Source organism: Leptonychotes weddellii, chromosome 8 (genome assembly GCF_054177405.1).
Source record: "Leptonychotes weddellii isolate Sample4059 chromosome 8, ASM5417740v2, whole genome shotgun sequence".
Taxonomy (NCBI): Eukaryota; Metazoa; Chordata; class Mammalia; order Carnivora; family Phocidae; genus Leptonychotes; species Leptonychotes weddellii.
In genome coordinates, this window is record NC_138376.1 from 13,781,119 (window position 1) to 13,800,378 (window position 19,260).

Here is a 19,260-nt window from a genome sequence, read left to right on the forward strand (position 1 = left end):
CCACCTCCACCACTATCATCCTGGCCCACACCACCTCCACCACCCTGTCTGACTTGTTACAGTAATAACTGGATTCCACTGCCTCCACCTTGGTCTGTTAGTATATTCTCAGCACAACAGCCAGAGCGATTGTTCTAAATGTTAAGCACATCGTGATGTCTCCTCTGCTCAAAACCCTCGAAGGGCTTCTCATCTCATGTGGAGGAAGAGCCAAAATGTGAGCAATGGCATTGAAAACTCCTCAGAGTCTGGCCTTTACCTCCCACCACTTGCTCATTCACTTACAACCCTTGCTCACTCGCTTCGGCCACACTGGCTTCCTCAATGGACCCGAGCACACCACGCATGCTGTACCTGAGAATCCACATTGCTCTTCCTCCCCCCGCCAGCCCCCTTCCACCAGACATCCGGGAGGCTCCCTCTCACACCACACCCCAGGTTATCTGCCTCAAGGCTGTGTTCTCAGTGAGGCCTCCTCTGACCTCTCTTTCCTCCTTCCCTGATTCATCTTCCTCTTGGCTCTCATTACCAACAGATAGCTATGTGTGTCAGTGCCACGGAGACAAATATTTTGTTTATTGACTTTCTTTCCAGATAGTTGTTTATTGTCTTTCTCCCAGGACTAGAACATAAGGTCCAGAAGAGCTGGAACTTGAGACCATTTTGTTCCCCTCTGTGTCTTCTGCATCTGGGGCAGTACCTGGTAAATATTAGGAGTTACATTAATAGCTACTGAGTGAATGGATAGAGAAGGATGAGTGGAGAGTTAGTCGAAGCATAGAACTGGCGGTGGGGGCGGGCAGCAGGGGCACAGATGGTGGCTTCATTTGGGGACAATGCCTCTGGAAAAAATGTGCAAAGGTGTGAATTCTCTGCTAGAATCTGGAGTTTGGTTGGGAAGTGGGTTAGAAGAAAAATGGTAGGAAGTTGAACCTCTTTTCTAGAGGTTTCTTGGCATAGAGTAGAATGACTACAGTTGACTGACCTAAAACAAACTAAAGGACTGGGCCTTTTTTTTATCCCATAAACAGGCAAAGTCTTTGAAGATTTTTGAATGGAAGAATCAAATGGTGAAACGAATTTTAGCAAGATTAATTTTGCAGAGCTTTGCAGGGTACATTAGAAATCAATCACGAGGCCACACTAACAACTTAATGTAAACCAGAGAACTGGTTCAAAGTTAATGGTTGCCATGAGTGGGGAAGGAAGGGTATTAGAAACAGAACAGAGAAGGGCTGACAGGATTTGTGATTAATTTAATGTGCCTGGGAGAAAGTACAACAGAGAGTGGAAACCATGGGGCACAGAAGCCAGAGTTGTGGGAAGTCAGAGGAGAACCCAGGGGGGAGGTGGTGAAAAGTGAATGCAGAAGCAGCACGTCAATGCTTAAGAGAATGAAGTGAACAGGAGCGACCGTTTCACGTGGATGGAGTAGAGGCTACACAGACAACTTGGTCTTCCGGCTAGAGGCAATCATTACACACTTGAGAGAGAAGAGAATCACTCCCCACCAGCACAGAGGGCAATGCAGGACGGCAAGAGAGCAAGGGGATCATTTAGGGGAACCTGCACAAAGCTGAGACCCCCAGACCCAGGTTGTGAGGATGGGTAGCTTTTCCTCTCAGAACAGGAAGGAACAATGAGAATGTGTCCAAAGTGCCCTGAGATGGAGGAATGGAAATGGCATGACAAACTGGTAAGGGGATTTTGATGGTATGTCTTGAAAGTTCTTCCTCAAGTTCAAATTGTTACCTTTTGAGGGTGGAAAGGCTGTAAGATTAAGAGGTTAAAGCAAGCAGGAAAGATGAAAAGGACACCAGGAAGATAATGAGGTGAATAAAAGAATCAATAGGCAGCCAGGAGGGTCTAGCCTCCCTATCGGGGGTGAGTTTGGGACAGTTCTGTAAGAGTCTCCAGTGATGCTCTGCTCAGGGAAACACAAATGGCATAAAGCAGATGCTGGTAATCGTTATGCATAGGAATGGACCTTGTAGGGTCAAATGGCAGAGGAATCTGGAATGTCGAGTAAGAACAGCATGGGACGGCTGACCCAGTACACAGGCTGGACAGAAAGTCCTCAGAAGGAAGCTAGTAGAAGGAAGAAGCTGAGACAGTTGAAACCTTGGCAATCCCAATTTTAAAAAAGCAACCCTGTTTCAAACAACAGCAACAACTTATTTTAGGTGTGGGGATATAGCAATGAACAAATTGGTCAAAAATCCTAGCCCTCTTGGGAGCTTCTATTCTGCTCTGGGGAGAAAGACAGGAAGATATAAAGTATGTAAGTTGGTGAAGAAAACTAGTAGACTGACAAAGAGACTGTAATCAAAGGTGGAAGCTCCAAGTTCAAGACCACATCTAGGTGGTCCTGTGATTCTAAGTGCTAACAGGGCCTTATAGAGTGTGTACACATCCACGGGTTTAGGACAAATCCTATTACTCACAACCAAGGGGAAAAGGTCCAGATTGGACTCTTGACTTGCTGGTTTGGCATGCACTGTTCTGCATCCTCTGGGTTCTTTTTCTTTTCCCTATCTAGTGGTTTGGGGGACAAACTATTTTTCTGCTCTGCACTGTACAAGGCTTTCAGATATTCATGGCGTAACAGGTGCTAAGAGAAGAAAAATGAGACATTTGTCTGAGAGGCTTGGGCTGCCCAAGCTTTGTACCCTAGGTAGGTCCCTGGCTCGGGGATACTCTCATGGGCCCACCTGTCATGTGATAAGTAAAGATCCCTCTAAAAATGCAAACCTGACTAGCCTATATCTTCTCTATGGGGTAGGGCCTGGACACAGGTGAAGACAAGGAGACTGAGGGTAAGGCTCTACGGAGGGGCGGGGGTTTGGTGACTGATGCAGTGGGACAGAAGCTTCTGTGCGGGGGGCTGGAGCCACAAAGTAATGATGTCACATGGGTCCCTGCTGTGGAGGCTGAAGTTCTCCCGAGTTACAGCTGGAAAGGAGGTGGAGAAGCAGATCAGAGGATGACCACGGTGGTCCTCGAGGGAGGGTGACAGGGTTATGGGAGGACTTTGGGGAAGGCAACACATCTCAAATATTGAGACCCCGACTGATGGTGATGGTCTCTCTTCTAAAGAAGACTTAGGACATCCAAAAGCAAAGCAACCTCCTCTCCACCTGCCTCCTTCCACCAGGAGGTCAGGCCACAACGAAATGCAAGGCAGGTGACACGGGCTGTCCTCTGGGGACAATATGTTGGCTGATTAAGGTAAAGACATGAATACGCTAAAGAGCAGACTGTACAGTGACATGAGGATATTGCCATCTGCAGCAGAAGGGGATGCTCAGAAAGGCAGGTGAAGGGGGTGGAGTGTAATGGAGAGCTGCAAAGAGGCAGCTATTTGGAGGTTTTCCTCTGAAATATTAAGTGTCAATGCGATGGGCCAGAGAGGGAAGCCAGAGACTGCAGGTGGACGGACTGATGGACAAGTGGAGGAAGCAAAGCTTTGTCACCACAGGGAACAAAGGTGAAACCCTCACACTTGCTCTTTCACTTAACCACTTGCCCACCTCCTGTTATGGGCTGAATTGTCCCCCTCCCCAAATTCATATGTTGAAGTCCTAGCCCCCCATACCTCAGACTGTGACCATATTTGAGACAGAGCTATTCAAGTTAAAATGAGGTCATACAGGATGGGCCCTAATCCAGTATGAGTGGTGTGGGTATAAAAAGAGGAGATGAGAACTCAGACGCACACAGAAGGAAGACCATGTGAGGCCATGGGAAGAAGGTGGCCATCTGTGAGCCTCTCAGGAGAAACCAAATCTGTAGCCACCTTGCTCTCTAACTTCTGGCCTACAGGAGTATGAGGAAATAAATTTCTGTTGTTGAAGTCACCCAGTCTCTTGTACTTGGTTATGTTAGCCCTAGTGAATGAATACCATGCTCACTATTTACCAGGCAAGAATCTCAATGGAATGTAGACCAGGGCTAATGAAAGCCCTTCTTTATAAAGTTCTATAGAAATGAAAACTACTGGGGCGCCTGGGTGGCTCAGTTGGTTAAGCATCTGCCTTCAGCTCAGGTCATGATCCCAGGGTCCTGGGATCGAGTCCCGCATCGGGCTCCCTGCTCAGCGGGGAGTCTGCTTCTCCCTCTGCCTCTGCCCTCCCCCCCGTTCATGCACGAGCACTCTCTCAAATACATAAAGAAAGAAAGAAAGGAACTATCTCATTCTTGTCCGTCTGGAGGAGAAATATCTTGTTAGTGTTGCCTGCCATCATGCCAGAGCTGCAGCAAATACCTCTAAGCCAGCTGGAAGCTTGTCCGCGGGGGGGTGGGGTGGGGCCAGAGGCTGGTGTGAGGGGCAGGGGTGGAGGTCCAGCTTGCTCCGTGGTGAGACCATGACATCACGTCTCATCCTGACCACTTTCCCCTCCTAACTGCTGCACTCCCAAAAGGAACAGAAAGAGGAGTAAGTAAGAAGAAAGCAGAAACTAGCAAGAAAGTATCATCATAAGTTGAGCCCACCCACTCGGTAGTCAAGAGTCAGAGAACATCAGTGAGATAACTTCATGTCATGTCATTTCTCTTTCTTTCTTTCTCTCTCTCCCTTTTCCTTCCTTCCTTCCTTCCTTCCTTCCTTCCTTCCTTTTCTTTTTTAGCAGGTTCCATGTCCAGTGTGGGGCCCAGTGTTGGGCTTGAACTCATGACCAAGAGCTGAGCTAGGATCAAGAGTTGGATGCTTAACCAACTGAGCCACCCAGGCACCCCCCTCCTAAATTTACAAAGTCTTGAAGCCTCTAGCTACTCCAAGAACTCACAGATTGTTCTAAATACACCAGCAGTTCTCTCCATGAGAACCCCTGTATTTCACAATGACCTTCATGCCAACACCAACAAGCACTGTGGCCTCAAAGTATGGAATCAGTGGCTCACCATGGCAGCCTCCATGTTTATCTTCCATGTCAATCCACTTGACAGCCCTGAGGTTACCGGTCCATGATGCGTTTGGCATGGAGCCAGGGACACCTGCAATGTTGATAAAGAAGAAAAGCAGAAATGAGAACCAAGAAAGAAGGGTGTCATTTCATCAATGAAGCCTCCAAGTTATGCTTATGTTTTTGGTAGATTATCTTTCATGTTAGATTTTCCATCGTCGGTGTGCAAAACCTCAAAGCTTATGGTGTGAATAGTTGGTGGTTATGAACCCTGCCTTGCCACCATTAAAAAAATATGTATGCATAATTTTTTTGGTCATAATGTGTGCCCAAGCCTGCAAAATAGAGTTTAAGAGATACCACAGCATGAAATCATAATGCAGATGGAAAAGTTGGGGGATTTGAGGTTATCTCTCAATGGCCTTCAACTGAATTTACTTTCAATCCTAACATTACAGCTTTTTAAGACTTCAGATGACTTGTAACTTAAAATGAAGCTCAGAAAACCAGCTACTCTATGTGCTAAGCACTAATAAGTGAGAGCCCTTTATATGAAGTTGCAATATTCAGCATACAGAAGGGAAATATCTTGTTCACTACTTGTAAGCTCAAACAAATCCCTTAACACTCTACCCTTTTTTAAATTATTTTTTATTTTTTACAAGCAATCTCTATACCCAACATGGGGCTCGAACTTATGATGCCAAGATCAAGAGTCCCACACTCCATTGACTGAGCCAGCCAGGCCCCCCTGACACGCTATCCTTTTTGTTAAAGTGCTTCTTGAGCATTTGGTGTTGCCAAGCATTGTGCTGGGCCCTGGGGAGAGAGAGAGAAACAAGATGATTCTCCAACACCCAGTGAGGATAAACTGTTGACCCCAAGCAGTAAGTTTGATCTTTGCCTTTCTCGGAGGAAGATTGGCGCGCACTGACCTACCCATCTTCTCTATTTCTTTCAGCTGTTCTTTGGCCCAAAGTTTAGTGGCTGATCCATTAACTAATCAGTTATCTAATTCACCTTTGAAATGTAAAGAGCCTTTAAAAAGGGGAGGAGGGCTTTAGGTCGCCACTAAGCTAGGGCTTTTCCACCTTGGCATTACTGACACTTTATTTATTTTTGCATATTTCAAATATTTATTTATATACATTTATATTTTTATTTTATTTTAAACTTACTTTATTTTATTTACATTCAATTAATTAACGTATAGGGCATTCTTGACACTTTAGACTGGATAATCCCTTGTGGTAGGGCTGGTCCTATCCTGTTGTTGATATTTAGCAGCATGCCTGGACTCCACCTGCCAGATGCCAGTAGTATATAGCCCTCAGCTGTGATAATCAAAAACATCTTCAGGTGTGGCCAAATGTCCCCAGGAGGGAGAGTGGTTGGGCAAAACTGCCCCATTTGAGAAACACTGTGCTAAACTATTTTTTTTAAGGTTTATTTTAAGATTTTATTTATTTATTTATTTGAGAGAGAGAGAGAGAGAGAAGAAACAGCATGAGAGAGGAGAGGGTCAGAGGGAGAAGCAGGCTCCCCACTCGATCCCAGGACTCCGGGATCATGACCTGCACCGAAGGCAGTCGCTTAACCAACTGAGCCACCCAGGCGCCCCTAAGATTTATTTATTTTAGTGAGAGAAAGAGAGAGAGAGCATGGGCGGGAAGGGGAGAGGGAGAGGGAGAGAGAATCTCAAGCAGATTCCCTGCTGACATGGAGCACAATGTGGGGATTGATCCCAGGACCCTGAGATCATGACCTGAGCCAAAATCAAGAGTCAGGCATTCAACCAACCCGAGCCACCCAGACACCCCTGTGCTAAACCATTTCAAATAACCCTCTCCATCTCAATAAATTTTGGATAAGTCAGAGATTAAAGGGTCCATTTAATCCTATAGAGTAGAGTAGTTTTACGCCAAGATTTCCATTACTGGAAAGTAGGTATATGGGAATCAAAGGTAAATGCAACAAAAGAACTATTTTGTTTTATAAGAGCTCCAACAATTTTCACCAATGAGCAATACAATCTGAACATAATTTTGATGTAATGGCACCACGCTCATGACATCTGTACCCAGACTGTAATAGTCCTTTCTCAAAAGATCCAGTAGGCAGAATAACGCCCCTCCCAATGACATATATCCAAAGAAGTCTGGATTCTAATCACTGGAACCTGAAATTATGTTACAGGGCAAAATGGACTTCAGTTTGCTAATCAGCTAACCTTAAAATAGGGAAATTATCCTTAATTATCCAGGCCGGACCAATGCAATCACAAGGGTCTTTAACAGTGGAAGAGGGAGGTGATGAGCTGGTCTTTTTTTTTTTTTTTTTTTTTACCATTTGAAGGTAGAGGAAGGGGCTAAGGAACATGGGTGGCCATTAGAAAAGGCCCAGACCCTACAGAAAGGAACAGAGCCCAGCCAATGCTTTGGTTTTAGTCTGGTGAGACCCATGTCAGACTTCTGTCCTACAGAATTGTAAGATAATACATTTATGTTGTTTAAGCTGCTAAGTCTGTGGTAGTTACAATGGCAAATAAAAAACTAATATACATACTAATGAGAAAAAAAATTACCTAGGATGATAGATATTTTTTAATAAGAAAAAAAAACTGGACAAGACCAATACTTTTCAAAAATTTTAACTGGATTAGGCACATAAACATGTTTCCTCTTTAAGAACATTAATAAAAATGTGCATTTTCAGAAGAAAAAAGCTCTGTTCTTTTTCCCTGATGTCACATGACAATTATATGATGATCTAAATCAAGAATTGTACCAAGGTCTCCCAACTAAAATTAAATTTTGCACAGCGTTTCCTGTAAATGGCATGAATTCTTACCCCTAAGGGCTTGCTATAAGACAGATTCTTTTTCTCTTCTTGCTGCCAAACTTGAAAAGTTTGCTTATAAATATTGAGTAGTCCCCAAGAAAAATACCATTTATTAAGCGATATTTCTTCCTATTGCTTTGATTTGCATTTATTACTTTAAAAATTACTTTAGCGCTTGCTTTCCCAAGAGAAGCTTCTTTATTTTGTTCTTAGTACACATTTTAAAAGAATTTAGAATAAAACTTGCCTTGGTTAAGTTGGGGGTGGGGGGGAGGGCACTCCAGAAAACAAAGAGATAATTTGGTATATTTACTTGTGTCTACAAGATTAGCTGACATGGATGTAATTTTTACAAGTCTATTTTGATGAAAAGCTACAGCAGAAGAGTGTGAAGAACATACTGCCCTAACGAAATGTCCCTACCCTCCTTTACATGAGTACATTTTTTAAAGGACAAGATATTTTTTTTCTCTTTCATTCTGCACCAGAATCGGCATGTTCACAAGATCCCCAGAGCATCCCGGCACGTGATCAAGTCTGAGAAGCTCTGGGCTGTAACCAGCATTGCAAAGAGGACATAGCTTCTGTCTCCTCTCTCCTTGAAGTCCCTCCCCTCGGCCTTCATCAGGTTTCAGGTTACCTTTTCTTTCTCCTTTCCCTACATTTCGCCCTGATGAAGAAATCTGGTACTATGTACCTTCCATCCTTTGGTTAATTTTACAAACCTGTCCGCACAGCAGGGAATACAGGCATTTGAATAGACCTCTCAAATCACCTTCTTGAAGACCATCAGCCCACCTGGCATGGCGAAAAGCCGTGTTGAGCAGAAGACCGGTCCTCAGGGTGCCTTGAACTCACAGCACTGGGCCCACGGGGGATTCCCAGTCAATGTTAATGGAGTGAATGGGTGTGGCGTGCAAGGGTTGCCCAGCAACTCAGTCTTCAGGGGTGATGGTAGGACCACTTAGATTGTGTGTGGCTAAGACAGGCCTGCTTGCCACCTTGGTTTCCCAACAGGTCACTGTACTTGCAGGTGTAATCATGCTCTACCTCTCAGTATAAAAAGTATTTATTCTCCTCTCTTAGCCAAGGCCAACCTGTTTCAGTTTGCCCTACAGCAATTGCTTAAGCGGCCATCAATCACCTATTTGCCGCATCGGTCCTGCCTGGTACAGCTAGCTTTGGGAGGTGTTAAAACCCTCAACAAGACTTCTGGAGACAGCTCAAATATCAACTCAATGTGAATAATTTGCAGGCACTGCTTGATTATTATTGTGAGGGGATAATGGCAAGCAAGAGATTGAATGGTCTAAATGTACCGTGTGCCCACTATGCAGTAATTTAATGTGGCTTGGGTTAAAACACACGTGGAGACCCCAAAGCTACTGATCCCATCCCAACCCGGATGCCCCTTCTACTTCCTAAAAGTATCTACTAAGCATAATTTTCTCCCAGAGATTGACCTGCGGCAGACGCCACCCTCACCCCACCTCACCCCCATCCCCCCGTGGAACACACTGGCCTTTCCCCTGGGATTGGGGAACTTAGTTCTTACCCTAGCTTTGTCACTAACCAGCTGTGTATCCTGGAACCATCATTTAAGACCACACAGACTCACCTTTCAAATAAGTGTAGAACAGATCAGTGATTTCTCAACCTTTTAGACTGCAATCCACAGAAAAACAATTTACGCCATTGTAGGAGCGCACACATACATAAAGCCAACAAAAGTTTTACAAACGCCTTAGGCTTATTACGTATGATGCACTTGTTTATTTTGTGTTATTTTCTCATATTAAAAATACTGGTCAAAGCCTACTAAAGTGATTTCTGGATCCACTCGTGGGAAAGAGTGCTCTTTTAAAAATACTGGACTGGATGACTGTGTTTTTTTTTATTGCTGTTATGATTATGATTATTCTTGTCAGGATTCTAGGAGGGTAGTTATGAGGTATATGGATAAAGTCTACCCTCAATTCACAGTGTCCTAGGAAGGGTCTCTTTTGCATTATTTCTAGGATGGGGCAAAAAGAAGACACTAATATTACTGGAGAAACTATTTTAAACTATAAACTCCAATTCTCTCATTTGCTCTTCATAGACTTATTTAAACAAAAGATTTGAGATAAGTTTACAGAGTAACCAAGAATGTTTTTCTTGGAGCTTAGCCATTATTAGTCAAATAACTGCATTTGTTGAATTAATGAATACGGTTCTTTGAAATGCAAGCTTTATTTATATTGACTTGACTTTCTTCTTACTGTTCTCACACAGTGTAGTCCTCATTTTGGGAGACCTACATGTGGTAACGAAGTCCAGCAATTGCTTATTATTGAAGCTCAGATATATACTTTTTAATTTATTGAACAAACAAGGGATTTTTTTTTTTTTTTATTTGAGAGAGAGAGAATGAGAGAGAGCACATGAGACGGGGGAGGGTCAGAGGGAGAAGCAGACTCCCTGCCGAGCAAGTAGCCCGATGCAGGACTCGATCCAGGGACTCCAGGATCATGACCCGAGCCAAAGGCAGTCGCTTAACCGACTGAGCCACCCAGGCGCCCAATGAAACTATATTTATTTATTATTTTTTAATAAAGATTTTATTTATTATTTGACAGAGAGAGAATGAGAGAGAGAGAGCACATGAGAGGGGGGAGGGTCAGAGGGAGAAGCAGACTCCCCGCTGAGCAGGGAGCCCGATGTGGGACTCGATCCCAGGACTCCAGGATCATGACCCGAGCCGAAGGCAGTCGCTTAACCGACTGAGCCACCCAGGCGCCCGGGATTTTGTTTTTAAGTGTCAAAAGCCAATGCTGATGCTCACAATGCTCACAAATTAATGGTGGTGCCGTAAATTGGTATAACTCTGGAAAATCAATTTGGAAATATGCAGGGAAAGCCTCTATAACCCCCAATTCCCTCTGGCCCTTTAAACCAATAGCTTCAAAATGAGCTAAGCTAAGCGTAAGTATCTGTACGTGAAGATGTTCCTTTTGACATTATTTATACATGATTAACAGCACAGCTTTGAGGTCAGAGTCCACATTTCAAATCCTTATCTCGGCTATTACTGGTTGTGTGACCTCGAACAGTTATGTAATCTCTTTAAGCTATCACATACTAACCTTCAAAACGTTACAGGGTTTTGTTCATGTGAAATAAGATAACGGATGTCTTGTGCTTAGCACAGTGCCTGGCACACTTCCCTAAATAAATGGTTGCAAGCATAATCCCTCTATTAAAGTCACGGGGACAGCTGTAGCTGTGGAAGAGACTGCTTCTTTACTATAACCAGAAGCAAGTTTACCAGCCTCGATCGCTTCTCGGCCTTTTGGCCAAGATCAAGTTTACCAGCTTTGGCAGTACTGACATTTGGGCAGCAATGACATTCTCATTGCTGGGGGGGCTGACCTGAGCCTTGGAGGATGTGGAGCCTTTATCCACTAGATGCTAGTAGCAGTCCCCATACCTGTCCCATCCTCCTACCTCCTACCCCCCCATACCCCATGACAACCCAAAAATGTTTTCAGATGTAGCCAAATGTTCCCTGGGGAGCAAAACTGCCCCGATTGAGAACATTAAATTGTACATTATTAATAAAATCATGTGCAAATATTTGCATGTAAAATGAACTTTTTTTTTTTAGTTTGCAAAAACTTCTTTAATGTTACTGCTTTTATATTTTTCATACGTTTATTTATGTACCTCTGAGGCTTACTGGCTTTGCTGACTTAGTCATTGTACTTGTGAATATTCTAAGAATAATTCAACAAAAGACATAGAAATGCGCAATGTTCAGTGGTGATTGGCTTTACCAACCAAAAAAAAAAAAAAAAGGAAAATTACCTAGTAAGTGGGAAATGCGGTGTGAAGGAACTTGTAGCCCTTTTTTCTCATTGTAATTGGGGTCATGTTTAGCAATAAAAAGGTCTATTTTTGTTTTTACCTACAAAGTTGTTCATTAATCACTTAGGACTTTTAACGCATGAAATTTACTAAAAGAGATCCTGTCTTGTTTCTTATGGATGTTTTCTAGAGTTCTGAGTCTTTGTGATCATGGCATAGTATCCTTAAAAACAACACCCCTGCATTTACCTCTAGTAATTGTCAACAAATTGATTCTTCTTTGGTTGTAAAAGGAAAAGATGAAATGAGTAAAGGAAGAAAAACCCAGAATTTTAGACTCAAAGGGATTTTAGAAATTTTAATATGCTTTACTATTTTAATATATTCCTTCTCATTGGCATGCTGTGTAAATTTAAGTGAATTGCCCAGGAGTGTGGACGTCCTTAATAATTTACTGATTTTGTTTCAAGATAATTTACTCAATTATTCAAACAGTTTTCTTGAATGTTTCCTATGTTCTAGAGTAGATGTTGAGGGTAAAGCTATGAATGAGATGTTCTTGGAGCTTTTGGCCTAGTGTATCCAGAAGGGTTTATATTTATTAATATTTCTACTAGCAGCCCAGACACCTCTACTCAAGTCTTTCCCCGACAGTCTTCTGGTGAAGAACAGGGAAGGTCAGTGACACGTTTAGAAAGGTGGAAAATCTCTGACCCAGAGCAGTTCAGATTTCAATACAATCCTGACCTAAAGGCTGACCTTGACCCATTGACCAGCTGCCTACATTTCTCTTTGGCTGCTTATCACCTTTATCTCTTCTCAAACACTCCTTTATTCATGGCACATTTTTCTGAGATGGTGAAGCCCTTCAGTTTTACCACTTCCAGGCTTGGAGGTTGTCAACTTGCCTTCCTTTCTTCCACTAAACCATAACAGTTTTCAAAATCCTTCACCTTTGCAAGGAACCCAAATCCACTCATTAATCGCTTCCAGCTACGACTTCACCATTTTGTGCAGTACGGGAGCCCCCAACTGATTTCCAATCTACCGGTGGTTCTCCCTGGCTTATAATGATGTTGCTTCCCTTTGCTGGCATGGTCCTAATTCAGGGGCTTCACATCTCTCGCCAGAGACTACTCTGACTGCCTCCAATCTGTCCACTTTATTGGCGATTCCACTAGATGGCTTTTTCTATAATCAGGGTTGACCTTGTTTACCTCCTATTTGGGGGGGTGTGCAGGATTACTTTGAACTGTCTGCCCCATGTCTGTTTCTTCAAGCCACTTTGAGATGCTTACCCATCAACCACTCATCCCCCAACAAATGAAAGCAAATTCAGACTTGCCATCATCTCAAACCTCTCCCAAGGGGGCCCATTCTGCCTCTTACTGGAATTCTCACTCCTCACACCATTGCTCATTTTACATTGCTGCTTCTGATCCCCCTGGACCCAGTTTAACACTTATCTCCTCCCTCAAAAGCTTGACTCTCAACCGGCATTTTTAACTTTTGGCTTCAGACTGTCACTAATCAAGCAGCTGGCCCCAGCTAGCTCCTCAGAATGGAAACCCTGGCTGAGACCAGCAGTTCACTGCTAGAGTTCACATTCTGGCCAGGAAGGTACCAAAATACTGACCATGACAACAAAAGGATCATTGCAATCTCGTCCCCCAGGCTACAAACAGAAGACGGGCAGCTCATAAGCCACATCTGATCGCAGGCTTATTTGGTTTGACCCTCATCAAAATGGGGGTTGAACACTGAAAAAAACCAGAAGGTTCCCCACAGAACTTTGGACTGCCAGTGTCCAAATAATTTGGACACTTGACAACAATTCACTGGGGCTTTAAGAAGCCAGGAACTCTCCTGACGCCCTGATCCCCATCATACTTCACTCATTCATCTTGTCTACCTGGCCCGGATCAACACATTGTGTGTAATACTCGGTTTCAAGACCTCATCTTTCACACTGCCCACCTCATCATGCATCATTGTCCACACACACCTGGCTGTCCTGGCACCCTTTTGGGAATTCCTGAATTGGTCTTCCATTTTCACTGGTCATTGGTTAAGGCCCAGATACTGATGGTTTTCAAAATGCCCATATATAATCGTACTGGGTAGCCAGGGTTGAGAACACCTGTTCTTCACAGAATATTTTATGGAGCATCCCTTCATAAGGATAATCCTTTTTAGCTTCTCAAACACCAAACACTGTGCCTCAGTAAGGAGAGATTTTATTTTTCACCAAATAAAGCAATTTTAAGTGTTAGAGGTTTTAAAAGCACAGAAAAGTGCAAAGAGACCAGTTGTTTATTTTCCAATTCCCCAAAATTAACCAGTGTCAAGCACTATGGTACATCTGCCTTGTGAATCTTTCCTTTTTCTCTTTCTAAAAAATATTATTCTATAATTCATGAAAAATTGAACCCTGGTTATTAGAATGGATTCAAATAATGCATAACAGTACAAAGAACAAAAATGAAAGTTAAAAAAAAACAACCAAAACATTACAAAATCTTACACGTACAGATAACAATCATTAAGAGAAGATTATTTCATAAGAAACAAGTAATGAGGACGTGGAGAAAAAGGAACCCTTGTGTACTGTTGGTGGGAATGCAAACTGGTGCACCCACTGTGGAGAACAGTATGGAGCTTCCTCAGTAAGTTAAAAATAGAACTACCCTACTGTCCAGTAATTGTGCTACTGGGTATTTACCCCAAAACCACAAAAATGCTAATTTATGCACCCTGATGTTTCTAGCAGCATTGTTCACAATAGCCAAATTATGGAAGCAGCCCAAGTGCCATCAATAGAAGAATGGATAAAGAAGATATGGTATACATATACAATGGAATATTACTCAGCCATAAAAAAGAATAAGATCTTACCATTTGCAATGATACAGATGGAGCTAGAGAGTATTATGCTAAGTGAAATAAGTCAGTCAGAGAAAGACAAAATTATGATTTCACTCATATGTGGAATTTAAGAAACAAACAAACAAAATGGGCAAAGAGAGAAACCAAGAAACAGACTCTTGACTATAGAGAACAGATGGTTACCAGAGGGGAGGTGGGTGGGGGGATGAGTGAAATAGGTGATGGGGATTGAGGAGGGTACTTGTTGTGATAGGGTGATATATGGAAGTGCTGAATCACTATATTGTACACCTGAAACAAATACAGCACTGTATGTTAACTACCCTAGAATTAAAAAAAAAGAATAAAGAAATTTTTTTCATAAAACATCTTCTTATACAAATAAATACTTCCATGTCCCCTTAGGACTTCAACATAGCTATTAACTAGTTGACTCACCTATACTGGATATAGATTGCAAATAACCTTTCACAAGCAGCTTTTATCATTGAGATATATGGGTTGTTGGGGCACCTGAGTGCCTCAGTTCGTCAAGCGTCTGACTGTTGATTTCAGCTCAGGTCATGATCTCAGGGTCATGAGATCGAGCCCTGGGACAGGCTCCACGCTGCTGAGTGTGGAGCCTGCTTAAGATTCTCCCTCTCTTTCTCTCTCCCTCTGCCTCTGCCCTGCTCACGTGCATGCTTTCTCTCTCTCGTTCTCTTTCTCTCTTAAAAAAAAAAGAGAGAGAGAGAGATGGATTGGGTTTCTTTAAATGAGTCTGGGCACTCCATATGCACAAGTTTACCACTTTCATAGGTTTATCAAGTCAAAAACTGTTTCCCTAGGACTTATGTTTTTATAGATTCTAGAAACGGGAGATTCTGTTGTTATTTGGAGCACGTGAACATCAAGTACTGTAATTTTCTCTTGATCTGTTTAGATGTGTTTACAGCTTCAATTAAGTATATGCACTTCAAGGGGAATTTCCTAGATTTTACGTGACTGTTTCAAATAAAAGCATTTACCAGATTGACTCCCCTTCTCACTCCATTACAAGATAAGGGATTTCATGTCAGGATCATTCCTTATTGGAGGTAAGAGAACATTGCATGCCCTGTACTACTTCGTTGGTTGTCTGGAAAAAGGTTCTTAACAAATCCATTAGACAAATTTTTATCTTGCCCAGTACACAGTGCCTTCTTCACCTTCAAAACAAGGCACCAGGCTACAGCCAGTTGGACGTAAATCAAGAATTCATTCGCAAGTTGTAAAACATTCCCTCCAATTCCATGTAGAAGCAGCCAAATAAAAACCATACTTGCTTAGGACTCTTGTCTAATTTCAATCCCTATTTTCAACCCAAGACAGGTCCAAAAGAGTTAAAGGTCAGTGGTAAATTCCATTTGTTGCTGCATGTACTGAGGTATATATAAAGGTTGCTAATTCTGGGAACTAAGTGCCTATCTATAGCAAGCAATCTTTTATACAAAACTGGAGAAGTAGTTCTTCTGTTTACACTCTTCTTCTGCAAAATATGAGAAACATCTAAATAAACTTTCAAAAGAGAAGAAACACAGGAGAAAGAGTCTTGGGATGTGCCCCTGGTATATGGGTATCCCCCACCCCCAACGCCATGGAGTTTGCAGCAGTTTTTAGAAATACAGAAAGTCACAGGGTAGGCCTAGCATTTCTTCTGGAAACATCTCCTGAATCTGAACATTTGGATAAAAAGCACAGGGCTACAGTTAGGAGTCACAATAACAACACAAAGACAGGCAAAAGTAATTTTCGGGTGGGGATGATTGTCACTCTTGGAAGTGACTGGAGGGGTTTCTTGGTGTATTAGCAGTAACATATTTTCTTGTGCAGGTTACTCAGGTAAGGATCAGTGGAAAATTCAGTGCTCAATTCCAATAAGTGCAGTTTTATGTTTATGTAGTATTTCAATAGAAGTTTAAGTTATAGATGTATTTTTTTTTAAAGATTTTATTTAATTATTTGAGAGAGAGAGCACATGAGACGGGGGAGGGTCAGAGGGAGAAGCAGACTCCCTGCTGAGCAGGGAGCCTGATGCGGAACTCGATCCAGGGACTCCAGGATCATGACCTGAGCCGAAGGCAGTCGCTTAACCAACTGAGCCACCCAGGCGCCCAGGAATGTGTATTTTTATAAATTTGTAAAATAAAACATGAGACTTCAAAGAAACATTGGCCCCTTCAGTTCCTTGCCCTGGCCCCTTTTCTTCTGCCCAGGGTCATCCTTGGGATCACGGTGCTGGTTTTGAGTCTCCAGCTTTCAGGTTTCCGGGCCCTGATTCTGAAGTACTTGATATTGGTGTTCTCATTTGTATGATAGTTATTTCAGTATTTTAGAAACTCTGAATTATGGACATTTTTAGATCAAGACCAATGACTAATACATTTAATTTATAGTAAAAGATAAACTCTTAAGCCACCTACAAACCTAGACAACTCTTCTTCTGTATGAGTCTTTTGTTTGTTTTTTAAGTAGGCTCCACACCCAATGTGGGGCTTGAACGCACAACCCTGAGGTTAAGAGTCGCATCCTCTACCGACTGAACCAGCTGGCGCCCCCCAAATGAGTTCTAATAAGAGGTCATATTAGGATGTTGGGATGTGCTCATTATGATGCTCTCGTATGACTGAGTGAAAGGACTCACGATGGAAGTTTTGTGAATCTGTCACATGTGTTTCTGGAATAAAAGTGAAATTAAGCTTGTGATGTTCCTACTGTTTACAGATCTTCCTTGACTTCCACTGGGGTTAAGTCCCAATAAACCCACTGTTAGTTGAAAATACATTTAACACACCTAACCTACCGAACATCAACACTTAGTCTAGCCTACCTCAAGTATGCTCAGAATACCCATATTGCCTTTGGTTGGGCAATATCATCTAACACAAAGCCTATTTGATAATACGGTATTGACTACCTCATGTAATTTAACTGAACACTGCATTGAAAGCGAAAAACAGAATGGCTGTCTGCGTACAGAATTTGTCAGCGCCTCAGGGTGATGGGCTTGTGATGGCAGGGCTCACTGGGATCTGCAGCTGGCTGCTAAGTCCCATGAGAGGGGGCAGCATATCACTAGCCCGGGAAAAGGTCAAAATTCAAAATTCAAAGTACAGTCTCCACCCCATGCAAATTACATTCACACCATCTAGAAATTGAAAAATAGGGAGTAGAACCAGACCCATCCTAAGTCGGGGACTATCTGTATTCGGAATCACAGTTACCATCATATCAAAGCTAACAAAAGCTTACCAAATTGAAGCTTAGTAATGATATAACTACATACTGTATTTACTTTTAGTTTATTACCCCAGTGAATAATATTACTAAAAATGACCATGCTTTTTTTTTTTAATAATAAAAGCTCCAACTGATTCTATTATTTATGGAAAATAATATATAAATAATATGGGGAAAGTCTGCTAAACGGAACCAATTATCAATAGCTATTAAGACGCCAGAGGGTCTATAAGAAACTATCATATTCACCTTGGAACTCACAACATTTATTCCAGGCAGAGGGAGAAGCAGGCTCCCTGAGGAGCAGGGAGCCCAACACAGAACTCAATCCCAGGACCCTGGGATCATGACCTGAGCCAAAGGCACACATTTAACCGACTGAGCCACCCAGGCACTCCATATTCATTAAGATTTTTAAGGAGGCTGAATAAGAAGCTGCTTTTCCAGGCCCCAAAGGCTACATATTCTAAGATTCCATTTTTATGACATTCTGGAAAAGGCAAAACCATAGGATAGAGAACAGGTCAGGATTTGCCAACGTGGTAGTGGATATATGACACCATGCAACTGTCAGAGCACATGGGCCTCTGTGAAAAGTGCGTATGAATTTAAAAATAAAAAAGGAAGCTTCTCCAAATTCAACAATATTGTATAACAGAATAGGTCTCCTTCATGGTAAATGGATATATTGAAAAATTCCATTTTGTAGTATACCAATAAAAAATTTTCATTTAAGGAATATGAATATTCACTACCTTTTTTGATGAATTTGGAACACATTTATATAATCTCATCATGAAAACTTATCTTTCAGTATTGGATAACACACATACCAAAATGTTACTGCCCTTTTGCTCCAAAATCTAGAGTATTTCAGAAATAAATTGTGAGAAGCACTAAATAGACAGACTATTGTATTATGACTTAGAAGTCCCATCATCGTGACCCAATTCAGCTGCTAAATCAGGTGACCCAAACAAATCACTTCACCTTCCTGGGCTTGGTTTCTCTAAACCTAAATGACTCGAACATCCCTTCCAACTCCGAAACAAAATTACCCATTTCACTTCACAAAGTCATTTTGTTCTTCATGAAGTAGCCATTCCAAGTTTTTACTCTTTCTTGCATGGTCCACTTAAAACAAAAACAAAAACAAAACCTATCCCCAAAACCACATTCAGTGAGCACCTTCTGTGAGTCAGGAGTGGCATTATGGGCCTTAGAGTTCTGGCTGGAGTTATAAGTTACTAATTATAGAGTTACGGTACAGTTAAGAGTTACCACTTGATTCATCTTAACAACACGTGCTTCCTTTCCCATCACCACCATGAAATTAGCAGTATCATTCCTAGGCTGAGGAAATGGAGTTTGAAGAATTGAAGGGATCTGCCCAAATCATGAGCTAGAAGAAGCCATGGTTTGAACCCCCTCCCCTTTGAGGGAAGGGGGCCCACATTCCTCATTCTACCACAGTTCTCAATTCCATGTGGGCCACTGGAGGGCTCTGAAGGTAAATGAGGCCATGTCT

General features: G+C 42.3%; 1 protein-coding gene across 4 annotated transcripts in view; it reads right to left on the bottom strand.

Annotated features, from left to right (window-relative positions):
• The window catches only part of GCNT2 (glucosaminyl (N-acetyl) transferase 2 (I blood group)), a 61,626-nt gene that overhangs the window by 6,856 nt on the left and 35,510 nt on the right, over positions 1-19,260 (bottom strand). For 3 of the 4 annotated variants that reach the window (XM_081827682.1, XM_031035045.2, XM_006739826.3), the window contains exon 2: positions 4,900-4,992. In XM_081827682.1, the coding sequence (XP_081683808.1) occupies positions 4,900-4,992 (93 nt within the window). Of the gene's footprint in view, positions 1-4,899; positions 4,993-19,260 lie in introns of those variants that run through there. The other variant, XM_031035046.2, reaches the window with a different exon arrangement.